The 15,055-nt window shown below is 32.8% G+C and overlaps 1 protein-coding gene across 1 annotated transcript in view; it reads left to right on the forward strand.

The window, feature by feature from the left end:
* LOC120421442 (protein sidekick-1-like) overlaps positions 1-15,055 on the forward strand; it is a 92,007-nt gene that overhangs the window by 30,200 nt on the left and 46,752 nt on the right. Inside the window, exon 2 of the mRNA XM_039584648.2 lies at positions 8,998-9,425. Coding sequence (XP_039440582.1) covers positions 9,158-9,425 — 268 coding nt within the window. The 5' untranslated portion in view covers positions 8,998-9,157. The remainder of the gene's footprint in view (positions 1-8,997; positions 9,426-15,055) is intronic.

A 15,055-nucleotide genomic window follows, 5' to 3' on the forward strand; every position in this document is an offset into this window, starting at 1 on the left:
GAAAAGTTGGCATTTTATGTCCCCTAAAACATAACAAAAAACAAAAAAAAAATCAAAGATAGTCTTTTTTTGAAAATCAAGTTTTAGTGACAAAAAGTTAATTTAAAAATCACCAATTTTTTACCGTGTATCTTTTTTTCAGTGTGGTCCTTATCCATACCTACAACTTAGCCAAAGACACCAAATTGATCAAAAAATTCCTTTAGAAGATAACGATATTTGAATTTTAATACATAATTTTTGTATGGCCTGCTGCCAAATTTGTATGGAAAATTATATGGACAAACTAATAATGCAAAATGTCTTTTCTGGGCATACCGAAGGCACCAACAAAATTTCAACCGAATAAAAAAAATACGAAAATTTAAACAAAAAAAATACCGATTTCGTAGGGAGTAAAAGAAAAACATAAAACAAGAGAAGACAAGTTTTTCAGCGAAAACATATTTTCGAAGACTAATTGGGGCATTAGAGGGTTAATCTGTGTCAAGTTTGAGGCATGAATGTTCCAAAATTAGAACATTGCCAAAGCAAAACTGTTTTCATTTAAATGCAATGGTTCTCAACCTTTTCCGTTGCATTCCTCCTTGGCTTATTTACAATACTTTCATTTCCCCTCCCTCTTCCTTCATTTTATTTATTTTTTTAGTTAAAATGAATCAATAACATAATTTCATATTTAATGTTAATGAAAGATTCATGTTTGAAAACCATAAGTAAATAAATCATGCAAAAATGTTGAATTTTTGATTGTGAAATAAACTGAACAATTTTCGTTCATTCTTGTTTTTTAAAGAGTAAAAAAAAACATTGTTAATGATAGAAAGGATACAGCGAAAAAAAAACATTTAAAATGTATTGTTAAGACTGACAGAATTCAATCATTCCTAAATTATTGTTTGAATATTCCTTATTTGTTTTAACTGAAAGAACTGCTTGCACACAAAAATTCTAACAATATGAAATCACAAACTCACAAAAAATGTGTCAAACTATTTTTAAAACAGCAGCTGGGATTAAGGATCTGAAAGGCATCATTCCCGATCGGCTATTTTGCAGCCATGTTTGTTAAAAAAAAAATCATTCAAATCATTGATTCAGAATGTTTCAATCATAAAATGGTTTTCCTTGTGTTGTTTGTAGAAACATTTTACATATGATGATTATTCACATTCACATCAATTTACTATTTTTGGACTCTGAATCCAGAACCATCATTGACAGTCATTGCCCCAAAAGTGAAAGACACCTTCTGCGACCTTAAAACGACATCAAAACCACAAAACTAATGATAATAGTCATGTTTTTTGAAAATAAATCTTTTTGAAATATTTTTAAGAACTTGTCAAAAATTTTGTGATTCGTATGATAACATGAATGATTGATAAAAAAGTATCCGAAATTAATTTATTTCAGGCAAACACGTAAAAGACTTTGAATTTCTTTTGCATCCTCATTCCCCCCCAAGAATGCCCAAATTCTCCCGCAGGGGGAAATTCCTCACCGGTTGAGAAACACTGTTTTAATTGAAACGGGTTCCTTCAGTCCAAACGCCGAAATTTGTAAAACTTCGATAATTTTTTTTTTAATTTGAACATAACTCAACCACACCGTGCCGTTCGATTGCGCGATCCACGAATGCGACAGTGATCAGTTCTGTTAGTCGGAGCAATTTTGCACTTTCAATAATCCATGGTGACACTAATTACCAGTGTTAGTTTTTGCCGTTTGGGTGGGGGTGGTGGAGGGAACGAAGTGGACCGTTTTAGCTCGAACTGTCCTAATGAGCGTGGGTCATCTGTCTGGGTTGTGGGCGGCAAAAGGTGGGGCGAAAATATTATTGAAATTAGTCGTTAAAATAATCAACATTTGATAATAATTGGTGGGGGGTGACAGCAAAACGAAAACCTTTCGATAGTTAGGGGCTGTCACAATCAGATTGATTATTTTTCGGGGGTTGAACTCGGTTGGCAAAATCATCCCACCTCCTTTTCGCTCCCCCAAAGCAGGAGGTATTGTTTTATGATTTCGCTTTTAATTGCAGTGAAAAGAAAACATGAAAGGCGGCCGAACACGTTAATTAAAATTATTTTGTTTGCTGAAAGTGCCGTCTGTCGAGCGGCACACGCCCACCCAAAAGGAGGGGACGGGGAGGGGGAAACAGTTTTTGCACCTCCACACGTCGGATGCCTTGGTGATAACGCACGTACATTAAAATTAAACCAGGGAGCTGGGGGATTGGGGAAAAAGGAGCAGTGTGTGCGTTTGTTCTGTTGGCAGGGGTGGTGTTGATTGTTTGTTGAATCTATTTAATTATTTTCCTAACATCACTTGGGTTTGCAAGCATCAACCACAAAAGCCAATGGGCAGTGTTGGTGTGTTTGCGTTTGTGACCCCATGGTTTAGTGGATCGCTAAAAATGTCATAGGTTATTTTATTTGTTTTTTTTTTGTTGCTGGTTCATTTCAACATTTTGAGAATTTAATTGAAATTACGCAAGCTGTAAAAACAAATTCTAACTTTAATTCAATTTACTCTACCCAGAACTCAAAATATTGGCCATGTATAAAGTTTTCATGTTAATTTCATTGTCAATTTTATCATTGGATTTTTTGTTCCTCTTTATTGGACTTGATGCTTTTTAAGTGGTAAGATATTGATATCACAAAACATGTTTGGTTCAGTACTGGTCATTGGCTTCATTCAATTAAACGGTTTGAAAGATTAAATTTCAAAGGAAAACCTATAACCGTATGAAATTTAAAAAAATAGTATGAGGAACTGATAAATATCAAATATCAATTGAAATTGAATTGCTTTTAATAAAATATCTTAGAATAACCAGCATGTCGCATAATTGTCACAAAGGGTGAGTTTTATCATTTTCTTTAAGAACGAAGTAGAGCAATTATCATTTTTTTATGATACTTTGTATGTACTTTTCTTATGTTCAAAGAAGTCATTTTGAATCATATTTTCGTCCAAACAAGTATCTAAACAATTTTGACAGTGAGATTGTCTCAGCAAATATGCATTCGCTTTTCAATATCAAAAACAAACAAATTAAATTATGATGAAGCTATCCGACCTGTTGAATAAAAATATTTTCTAAATTTTCAAATTAGTCCTAACTCCAACTGGCCCAAAAACAATGATTTTCAAACAAATATTTTGAAAATATATTTATTTTAATGTTTCAAAAAATTTCACTTAATAAGTCACAAAATTGAAAAAGTTAGGTTTTTTTCTGTTTGCTTTTTTTTTTTAGGAGGCGGTATCCCAGCAACCATTGGTCCAATCTTTGAAGCTAATCTATAAGATGTTCAAGCTTGGTCGTGACTTCTACAGTCACAATATCAACAAAAAATCAATTTAAGGTGGCTAGGGTAAATGTACCCTTTCTATTGTCGGCTTATCGGGACATGAATTACAGCTTTCATAAGGTGTTTTAAAATGTATTGTGGTTGTATCTGAAAATATAGTTTGAATAGCTGCAAACTATAAAAAGTATCGATGTGAGGTACTTTACGATTAATTTTACCTATCCATAACACAAATTGGTCCAAAAAGCTCATCTCAAGATACGATTTTTGGAATACTCACATGTCCTTTTTGTATGAACATGCCACATGCCCTTTTTTATGACCAAGTTTCATTGAAATAATGCAAACATGGAGAATTACTCTTCATAAAATCCGACACAACTCGACATTTTTGAAGTTGATGTCAGTGAATGCCTCAGTTTCGTCAAGGTATGATAGATTTGGGCTCCCTGAACACGCTTCAATCAATAGATAAACGTGGGTGCACTTGGTCCCTTAAGATAATTCCATATAATTTGCTCCCAAATTTATAATTTTATTTATTGGCAGGGAATCCACTAACATTTAATTGTTGATTGGAGCGTGTTTAGGGAGCTCAAATGTATCATACCTTGACGAAACTGAGGAGTTTACTGACATCAACTTTAAAAATGTCGAGTTGTGTAATCTATCGTTATCGTTATTTCAATAATTCTATCGATAATATTAACGCCGATAATGGACGATAACTCATTTTTAAAATCGATCATTCCAACATGACATGGTTAAATTTTCAATGCTTTCACTGAATATTTTTTGACAATGTAGTGAGTTTCAAAGTATAATGAGCAGTTCTCTCAGATTTCGGTCATTCCATTTTTTTTGGTATTTTTTAATCCGACTGAAACTTTTTTGGTGCCTTCGGTATGCCCAAAGAAGCCATTTTGCATCATTAAATTCTCCATATGATTTTCCATACAAATTTGGCAGCTGTCCATACAAAAATGATGTATGAAAATTGAAAAATCTGTATCTTTTGTAGGAATTTTTCGATCGTTTTGGTGTCTTCAGCAAAGTTGTAGGTATGGATATAGACTACACTGAAAAAAAATGATACACGGTTAAAAAATTTGATGATTTTTTATTTAACTTTTTGTCACTAAAACTTAATTTGCAAAAAAAACACTATTTTTAATTTTTTTGATATGTTTTTGAGGACATCAAATGCCAACTTTTCAGAAATTTCCAGGTTGTGCAAAAAATCTTTGATCGAGTTATGAATTTTTTAATCAATACTGATTTTTTCAAAAAATCGAAAAATTGGTCCTAAAAAATTTTCAACTTCATTTTTCGATGTAAAATCAAATTTGCAATCAAAAAGTGCACCGTTTTCTAGTTAAAACTATTTTTAGGTGACTTTTTTGAAAAAATCGCAGTTTTTAATTTTTTAAATTTAGTGCACATGTTTGCCCACTTTTTCAGAAAATATTTTTGAAAAGCTGAGAAATTTCTCTATATTTTGCTTTTTTGAACTTTGTTGATACGACCCTTAGTTGCTGAGATATTGCCATGCAAGTGTTTAAAAACAGGAAAATTGATGTTTTCTAAGTCTCACCCTAACAGCCCACTATTTTCTAATGTCGATATCTCAGCAACTAATGGTCCGACTTACAATATTAAAATATGAAACATTCGTGAAATTTTCCGATCTCTTCGAAAAAAATATTTTAAAATTTTTTAAACCAAGACAATTATTTCAAAAGGGCGTAATATTGATTTTTATTTCCCTTTAAAAATGTTAGTCTTGATTTAGAATTTTTGAAAGTATTTTGTTCGAAAAGATCGGAAAATTTCACGAATGTTTCATATTTTAACATTGTAAATGGGACTATTAGTTGCTGAGATATCGACATTAGAAAATGGTGGGTTGTTTGGGTGAGAGAAAACATAAATTTTCCTGTTTTTAAACTTTTGCATGGCAATATCTCAGCAACTAAGGGTCGTATCAACAAAGTTCAAAAAATCAAAATATAGAGAATTTTCTCAGCTTTCCAAAAATATTTTTTTCAATAGTGAGCAAACATGTGCACTTATTTAAAAAAATGAAAAAATGCGATTATTTTCAAAAAAGTCACCTAAAAATGGATTTAACTTGAAAACGGTGCACTTTACCAAAATTTCACTAAATTACTTTTTGATTGCAAATTTGATTATACATCGAAAAATGAAGTTGAAAATTTTTTACGACCAATATTTCGATTTTTTGAAAAAATCAGTATTGATTCAAAAATTCATAACTCGCTCAAAGATTTTTTGCACAACCTGGAAATTTCTGAAAAGTTGGCATTTGATGTCCTCTAAAACATATCAAAAAATAAAAAAAAATTAAAAATAGTGTTTTTTTGCAAATTAAGTTTTAGTGACAAAAAGTTAAATAAAAAATCACGAATTTTTTTTAGCGTGTATCATTTTTTCCAGTGTAGTCCATACCTACAACTTTGCCGAAGACACCAAATCGATCAAAAAATTCCTTCAAAAGATACAGATTTTTGAATTTTCATACATCATTTTTGTATGGCCAGCTGCCAAATTTGTATGGAAAATTATATGGACAAACTAATGATGCAAAATGGTTTTTTTGGGCATACCGAAGGCAACAAAAAAGTTTCAGCCGAAGTAAAAACTACAAAAATTAAAATTCCAAAAAAAAAGACCGATTTCGTGGAGAATGGCTCTAATTGAATGAATACTCAAAATATTATTCACAAAATGCTGCATTTTTCGAAAATGCCAAAATTTTCTCAATTTGCATCAAATGAAATTAAGGTATTAACCGATGCGCTATTTTGTATGTTGCTATCAGTTCAATAAAGTTTTTTTTGTAAAATACTAAATTGTTTGCAAAATACCGTATTTTTCGACAATACTAAACATTTTATGATTTGCAATATGGGTATCAAACGAAGCGAAATTTTGTAGGCTTTTCACTCTATTAGAGTTTTTAGTATTATTACGTATTTTCACAAAATACCGTATTTTTTCCAAAAATACTTAGAATTTCAAAATATGCTTGAAATTGAAATTTTGAATGCTTTTAAAATTTATTAGAGTTTTTGTTTTGAAAATACTAAAATTTACACGTGAAAAATATTTAAAATTTTGCTTCGTTTGAAACCCATATTGCAAATTATGAAATCTTTTGTACTTTAAATAAGGTATTTTGTGTACAATTTTAAGTACATATTTTACTTTGAAGCTTAGCCCGTTGCAAACATTTTTTGAAGTTTATGTCCCTCGACTCTGACCCAAAAAATAAAAATAAAAAAGGCTAAAAATTTAAATTCCGAGTCATGGTTTCAAGATTTTAATGAAAATAATGTTTTAAAATGGATTATATACTGTCCAGTTGTTTTGCCATCATTATTTTCCAAAATATCTAAGTATTGACGAAAATTTTATTTAAAAAAAAAAAAATTGCAGTGCTCTTATTTGGTATTTTATAAAAATTTAAAACATTTTTAAACAAGCCCAAACATGCTAAATATTATTATCAATGCAGAAAAATGCATTTTAGATTGTTTTCAGTTGATTAGACTTCTATTTTCATGGAAATTTTTATTTTTTTTTTTTTGAATTTTTTTTGCCACCTGATTTTTTAGACCAATTTTGAAGGGAGGGAAAGGGGGCGACATAAACTTTGAAAAATATTTGCAACCGCCTTACTAGATTTTCAAAAAAAAAATACATTTTCAGTGAAAGCTTTGAAAATTTAACATGATATGGTTGAATGAAGTCGATTTTAGTAAGATTCTTAAAATTAGTTATCATCCGTTATCGACGATAATTTTATCGCCGATAGAATCATCGAGAAAACGATAACGATCAGTGTTGCAAATGAGTGATAAAAAAGCTATCAATAGATTATCTCTGCACCAAAAATATCCGAGAGTATAGCGGCCGTCACTATAGCTTGTGAGATCTCTTCTTGTGTCTCGTGATTCCCAGCGATGTCATTCTCTCTCTATCACTCCTCCCTTTTTCCTCGACTATGCGCTCTCTCTGCTGAGTCTCTCAATCTCTCCTAAAACTGCAATGAGAGACCGCGAGATGGCGATTAGGAGCCGACCACGCATTACGTCCCGTTAAACTGTGTTTGCGAAATTGGTTTTGTGGCGGCTTTTGTGGTTAAACGCTGTTGCGGTAGGATGATCGTGGAAGCGGGAATGAGAGAGAAAAGGAAAATGTCAATCGCGAGTGGGTAAACACGAAAACGTGTTCGGCTATGTTCGGCGCTGAGAGTTTCAATGAGGAGAGATGAGCAGTTGTATTTGAGGCATGAATTTTCAGGCGGGATAATTGTAGTTGCTGAGAGCTGATATTTTGATATTTAAACAACCCTGATAACGATAGATTATCGTTATCGTCCCGACTATTGTTATCGTTATCGTTATCGAGCCTCAATAATTCTATCGTTAATAACCTTGATAAAATCAGTTGCAAAATCTTACGATTTGATTCCGTCTGAATGCTTGCTGGGACTGATAAACTTATCTTAAAATAAACCCTTTAACTTTCTACAAAAAAAATTGTTTGCATTAATTCCTAACAATTGTGTTAAGCTTTTAATAAATTATTACAAGCTATGGGACCCAATACTGGACCGAACGGAACAAATTCGGTTGAAATCCATCGTAAATTGTAAACTAAATAAAATGAATAAAACAAAACCAGTGCACATGTTCCGATTACCCTAGTAAGAGCATTACTCCAAAGCATCGCATAAGAGCGCAAAATTTCAATTCAGTACACCATAAATGTGAAGCATTTCAGAACTTGACTAACCCAGAAAGCAAACCAAAACAGTCATGAACCTCCAAACGACAATGCTCAACAGGGCAAATCTGGGGCTGAAATTCTGGAAAATACAATAAAAAATACCCGAAAACTCTCAACACCAAAACAGCAACACTTTGGCGGCTCCTCTTGCTGCTCGACAATCGCAAGCGCAACACAATGCTTTATTAAAAATGAAACATTTGAATTTCTGATCAGCCCGAGCTCGAGCTTTCACCTGGGGGTGTGTGTGTGCGAAAAAACGGTGTGTTCAATAGGGGGGTTTTTTTTTTTTGTTAAAAATGTTGTATCCAAATTACATAATTCGATTTTTCTAGCACTCGCTGCATGTTTCCAACTCGGAAAGCTTCGTTGAAGAGCTCTAAAAAGCAAATTTGAGTTTTTTTTGCAGATATTTGAATAAAAGTCCATCCCACCCACCGTGCTCAGAGCTTTCGGCTGAACATAACACTTTCACGTTGTTGCAAAGCTGTTTCAAGAGTTGAGAACAGAGGAAAAAAAAAATCGAAAATAAAAACACGGAAGAATGGAGAGCATAAAAATTTAAAATTTAATGCACTTTTCACTGGTTTCTGTCCCTTCTCTGTTCCGAGTCTGTTTGTCGCGACAGTTATCATAAACAGTGGAATATTAATATTGTTGTCTGCCCTCTAAACGCGGGCACCCAACGTGGGATGCTGCGCCAGGTTTGGAGAAAGAGTTGTCAAAAGTGTTTCGCTCGCTAATAAATATTGCCACTTTCTGCTTTTCGGACCAGAGTGGTGGCGCTCCTCTGAATTCATTATGAACTGGAAAGCTTGTTCTGCAATAACGGGTTTGTTTTTCTCTTTTTTGCTTTCAGGTGTACTGAGAGATTTGAACTGTTCCGCTCGGAAAAAAGGGCTGCATGTATACAATAGTTTTAAAAATGTGAAACTGAAGGTTCTGGCAACCAATTAATCATAAAATATCTGAAAATTCAGTTGAAAAAAAAATCACTCATTCAAAACAAAAAAAAAACCATGAAGAGTCACAAAATCGGCGGCCCAAAAAAGCAATCATCCCCCTTCGAGCTTCCCGGCCTGTGCCGGATTCTGTACCCGATGGTGCTGCTGAGCGTGTACCTGGTGGACCTGGTTGGACAGGTCGAGGCCAGCAGTGCTGCGGTGGTGGCGGTTGCGGCGACGGCCCCGGAACAGCGGCAGCAGCCACAGCAACATACCGGGGTCAGCTTCAGTTCCCGCGTCGAGCAGCACAACAGCAACCGGAAGGAGGCCGGTGCGATGAAGGGTGAGTTTTGCGAAGGGAAATTTGATTGAAAAATATGTTTTTTGAAGGTTTTTTGGGACTAATGAAGAAATTCGACAATAATTTAATAAGGTCAGAGCTAAATATGATTTTCGAAATTTAAAAATAAAGAACAAAAAGTAACAAATTCTTCGCAATTCTTAAATGATTTGATGAAAATACTTTTCCCCTTATTTTTTTAACTCTAACTCTCCAATCAATAATTATGTCAGGACCCCTCCTTTGACCAACAATTGTTCTAGATTTGCCTAAGGGGTAATTCACAAACACCGTAATCATAAAATTCCATGCGTGTGCCTAGCAAGGATGCCAGATGCACAGATTTGTCTGTGTTTCACAGACATTTGGGCTTGTGTCAGACATTTTTTGAGATACACAGACTTTTAAAAAACTTCATCAAATTAATATTTTGTAAAAATTTTAACCAAAACTTATTTAGTTAGTTCTCAAATGCATAAAAACGCAATTGCTGATGGATTTCAATGACTGTAAATTGATATATTTTAATTTTAGACAAGTGCACAGACATACACAGACTTTTTTACAGACATTTAAAAAAAAACCATCTGGCATCCCTGGTGCCTAGTCAAGTTACTGCTCAAACATCAGTTGTTTGAACTAAGTAATTCAGAGTTATGTTTCAGAGATAAAATAAAAAAATAAATAATTTTATCAGGGAGCGTTCTTGTATTACGCAACACAGTTGGGGAAAAAACGAAAAAAAAGAACGCTCCCTAATCCCATAGAAGGTAAAAGTATGCCCAAAATCGAAATTTTTACACAATTCTGAGGGGAAACACAGATTCATCGGACAAAATATCATAGAGAAACATATGGTTGGACAATTATCGAATTTTGTTAGGCTGGTCCCTTTTTCTTAAAATTATACATTTTCAAATATAGATATCTCGAGTTTAAAGAAAAAAACCCCTGTGATTTTTTTAGCATTTGCAGATCACCCTTTTTGAGTGAAAAACCTGGCGCTTGAAATAAGGCCAGCACTTTCTCATGAAATTTTAGTTTAAATACTGCATATTTTTTAACCTTAAATCGCTGTAACGTTTGGCCCCTTCAGTCCCAAATTATGTTTTCAAAAACGAAAATGTTTATTTTTAAGAGCTTCAAAAGCGCTCTGAACATTTCTTGTCTCCTTAACATAACCCAGCATTGCTACCTTCAAAAAACTGATTTTTGACGGTTTTGTCCGACGTGTTGTTTCACGATTAGGGTGTTTTATAAAATCAAACTTTACAGGAATATTTTTGGGATTTAGTTTATCTTGAAGTACGTTAGTTGCAAAGGAATGGTATTTTTATTCTCTATTTGACCATCGAATAAGTGTCCTCCGAGTGGCCACTCTAGTTCCCGACCGATACGGATTACCGATGGTTTTGTTCCTGAACGTTTTTTTTTTCCTTTTTTACTCCAAAATGACAATAAAACATGTGTAAACAATGGTTTTTTTTCATGGTTTTTGTTAGAAAATGTTTATTTGGTGTTTTTTAACACTTAAAAACAATTTTCTAAAAATAGCGGTTTGAAAAACACTTTTACAGTTTTACATAAATTAGGAAGTTCATACTAAATGTTCATATAAACTTACCAAACAAAGTTATCAAAATTTAAAACTCGCTTCAAGTGTGTTGGAGGTTGAAGTGCCACAAACTGTGGTTGAAGTGTGACAAACTAACAATATTTAACTAATTTCTTTATCAAAAATCAATCAAACTAAGTAGGTTAATGAGGTGTAGGACAATTTTTGGGTCTAATAAAGGGACTTATAATAGTAAATATATTTTTTGTAATTTTGTGACATCCTCCCACGTCGATAAATATATAATAATTGGCACTTTACTAAAAAGAAATGGAATTATGATTTTTTGTAAGGTTGTTAATCGATGAAATTATCGTCAATAATATAAACGTCTAACGTTTTTCGTTATGTCGCCAATAACAGAAGATAACTCATTTTTTAAATCTTTCTAAAAATGATTCATTTAACTATATCCTATTAAATTTTCAGTGCTTTCACTAAAAATATGTTTTTTTGAAAATGTAGCAAGTTTCTAATAATAGATACTCAAATTGTTCACAAAATACCTTATTTTTTAAAGTACTTAAAATTTCATCATTTGCAATATGGGCAACAAACAAAGCGAATTTGGTGTGCTTTTTCGCTTTATAAGATTTTTTTTTTGAAAATACCATAAATTTACCAAATTCCTTTTCTTTAATTCTCAAATTTTCAAAATTTTCAATATGGGTATCAAATTAAGAGAAATTTGGCATGCTTAATTAAAAAAGGGCGTCGTTTGATACCCATATTGCAAATCATTAAAGTTTTAGTACTTTAAATAAAAATACGATATGTTGTGAAATTTTTAGTGTTTTACAAATAAAAATAATACAGTGAAAATGCATTCAAAATTTGGCTTTGTTTGATACCCATATTGTAAAATATAAAATTTAAGTATTTTCGATAAAATCCGGATTGGCATGCACAACAACTTTCTTTAAGAGAAAAATATTCCTGAAAAGTTAGATTTAGTAATATCTCAATAATTTTCAATCAAAGCTCCAGGACATCGCAATTTTTCCAAAAAATAAATCGTCCACTTAATTACGTGATCAAGAATGCGGTGAAAAACAATGTTTTTTTGTTTTGTTTTATTTTTTGGTTTGTGTATTTGGTTTTTTGCTTTTTGCAATGCAATTTTTTGGAGAACGCGGACCGATTTTGAATGATCTTGTAAAATGTCCCTTCCCGGGCAGACGGTAATAACAAAATTCTTGCCATTTCAATAACAAATACTGTGAAAATAACAAAAAGTGTTATGGAATATTCTCGCAAAATTAATTTTTGCATAAGAGATTAATAACAGTTCATGTTATCATAACAAAATTTGTTTTTGGTCTGATATTGTTTAAAAGCCAAAACAACTTTGGAATAACATTTTTTGTTATGGAACAATAACTTCAACTGTTATTGGGATGATAGGATTATTGTTAAAATAACAAAAAATAATAACAAAGATTTGTTCGAAGAATAACTCAAAATGTTATTAGACTGTTATAACAATAACAATCCAATAACAAAAAAATCATAACACCGAATAACAAACCTTGTTATAAATAACATAAAATGTTATTGGCCTAGTATTTTTAACCCTCTACTGCCCAAATTTTTTTTTTCGAAATTTTTTATTTTTTCCGTGTTCAGGAGGTCATTTTGAGCAATTTATGTTCTACGAAAAACTTCACTTCTCTTGTTTTATGTTTTTCTTGTTTTATTTTTAGTATTTTAATTTTCATTTATCTTGTTAAGTTTATTTTAGTTTTTGGTAGTATTAAGCATATATTGACACCTCCTATCATTAAATTTTGCCTATCAAATTTTTTCATGTTTTTACAGTCACTTTTTCATTTTTTTACTTGATTTTCAACTTTTTCTGCTATAGAATGGCACCATTATCATTTAAATTGTTAAAAAAATGCGTAGAGGCATAGTCTGGGACATTACAAAAATTACTGCATACTTAATTTTACTTAAAGTATAGGAAATGTTAGTAAAAAACACAGCCAGAGTTGACCCCTAAAAAAATGACATTTAAAAAAAAAATGGCAAAGTCACATAAAACAAGCATAACTTCCAACCCTAAAATTATCTTAAATTTTTAGAATTCTTCTTTCCAATGCATTTTAAAAATCAAAAGTTGGTTGAAAAATTGATTTTTGGCGATTTTTCTGATTGAAGCCCGGCTAAAGGCGGGGTAAGGTTGTAGAGGGTTAAATATCAAAAAATGTATTTCCCACGTTATTTTCGTCTGCTCGGGTTTTGCCCATCTGTTAGGTGACTTTTAAGTTTTATAAAATAAACTGTTTTTGTTTTTATCTTTTTATTATTTCTTGTTAGAAAAAAATCCGATTTTTTTTTCAAAATTCTATAACTTTGAAACAATTTAACATTGGACTCGACCTTCACTGATTTGGACCAAACTTGGAGGGAACGTTCATCGATCGATAGTAAACAGAAATCCCAAGTTTGGTGCTTATTGAACCATTCCTCTATTTTTGGCACTGCCCTCTTTTTTGACGATTTTTTTAAAAAACTTTTTTTTTCTTTTAATCATAATTTTGCAACTATTTGAGCAAAAAACTTTCTACAGGTTGCATATTATAGAAAATTGTCCAAGGAATTCGATAGAAATTAAATTTCAACCCTTAATCGCGCCGTATCATATTTTAACGTTTCAAATTTTAATATTCAGTTTTAACCAACTTCTTATATTTGTATTTTTATTTTTTCATTAACATCGTCTTTCCCGGAAAATTTTACATAATAATCAATTTAAACCTCAAACTAAAATGAGCTATTGGCGAGATACAGTGGTTTTACTGAAAAAAGTTTGGTTTTGCGCAGTTGGTTTGGCTATATTTTCAGTTAAATGGGTTTGATGTTCTTTGATTAAAACGGTGTTCATTGGATAAACATCTTTGGGATGTGCGGGAAATAACAATCAACTGATTCCGAAAGGATTGAAAGCAGCCTTTTAACAATTGCCCTTCTGACTCTTCCCAGAAGCACACTAAGCACACAAAGCACACATCGGCTCTGTGTTCCAATTAACCCCTTACAACACCGAACAAGCTTAGCCGGCGACTAATTCAGCCCGTTGTTTACGGGTCCTCGTTTATGTTCTAATCTCGGTACAGTGCTCTGCATCAACTCCCACATTCAAGCTCCCACAGCTTGGTTTGCAACACCTGGCCCGGATAAAGCACCACTCGATTGTTGCGTGTGTTCTGTTCTGAGCGCCCGTAGTAGGGTGGTTCTTTGCCACCCATAAAAACCGGCAAAAGCCCTTCCCCCCTCCCTAAAACCCTAGAGAAGGGAGGAGGCACCTCGTGTGGGTGTGGTAGCCTACGTTTATTTGATTATCTTTTCGGTGATTAACTTTTCCGCATAAAACAATCTAATGAACACACGAACAAGCAACAAAACAACAACGGCCACCGTCATAATGTGTGAGTGTGAGGTGTGTGACGGCACACACACACGAACAAGTACACAATGATAGCGTGGTGTTAAGGCTAGGGTGGGATTGAAACCCCCTGCGCACACACACTCCCTATCCATATGCCAACGTGGTAGAAGGCCTACATTTCGGAGTGTTCCTCGGCTGGTGGCCGGATAATGAAAGAATATGTTGCCCCAAAGTGGTTTGAGAACTTGGCTTGCAGCGGGGATTTGGCAGATGGGGACAGAGCACTATCTAGGCATTTGGTCCGGTCGATTCAAAATTGTTAACATAACATTAAACGTTGGAAGCTCTGAGGTTCAATATCCTACTTAGATTTTCTAAATATATTAACAAAATGAAGCAACATTAAATGTGCAAAAAAAAAAATTAAATAAAAAACTATATAAACCCAAAAGTATGCTATTATCCAAACAAAAATCGAAAAATCAATTATTGTGTATAAAAAAACTTTGAGCAATTCTCTACGAAATTGGTCTTTTTTAAATTTTATTTTTTTGTATTTTTTAATTCGGCTGAAACTTTTTTGGTGCCTTCGGTATGCCCGAAGAAGCCATTTTGCATCATTTGTTT

Source organism: Culex pipiens, chromosome 3 (genome assembly GCF_016801865.2).
Source record: "Culex pipiens pallens isolate TS chromosome 3, TS_CPP_V2, whole genome shotgun sequence".
Lineage (NCBI taxonomy): Eukaryota > Metazoa > Arthropoda > Insecta > Diptera > Culicidae > Culex > Culex pipiens.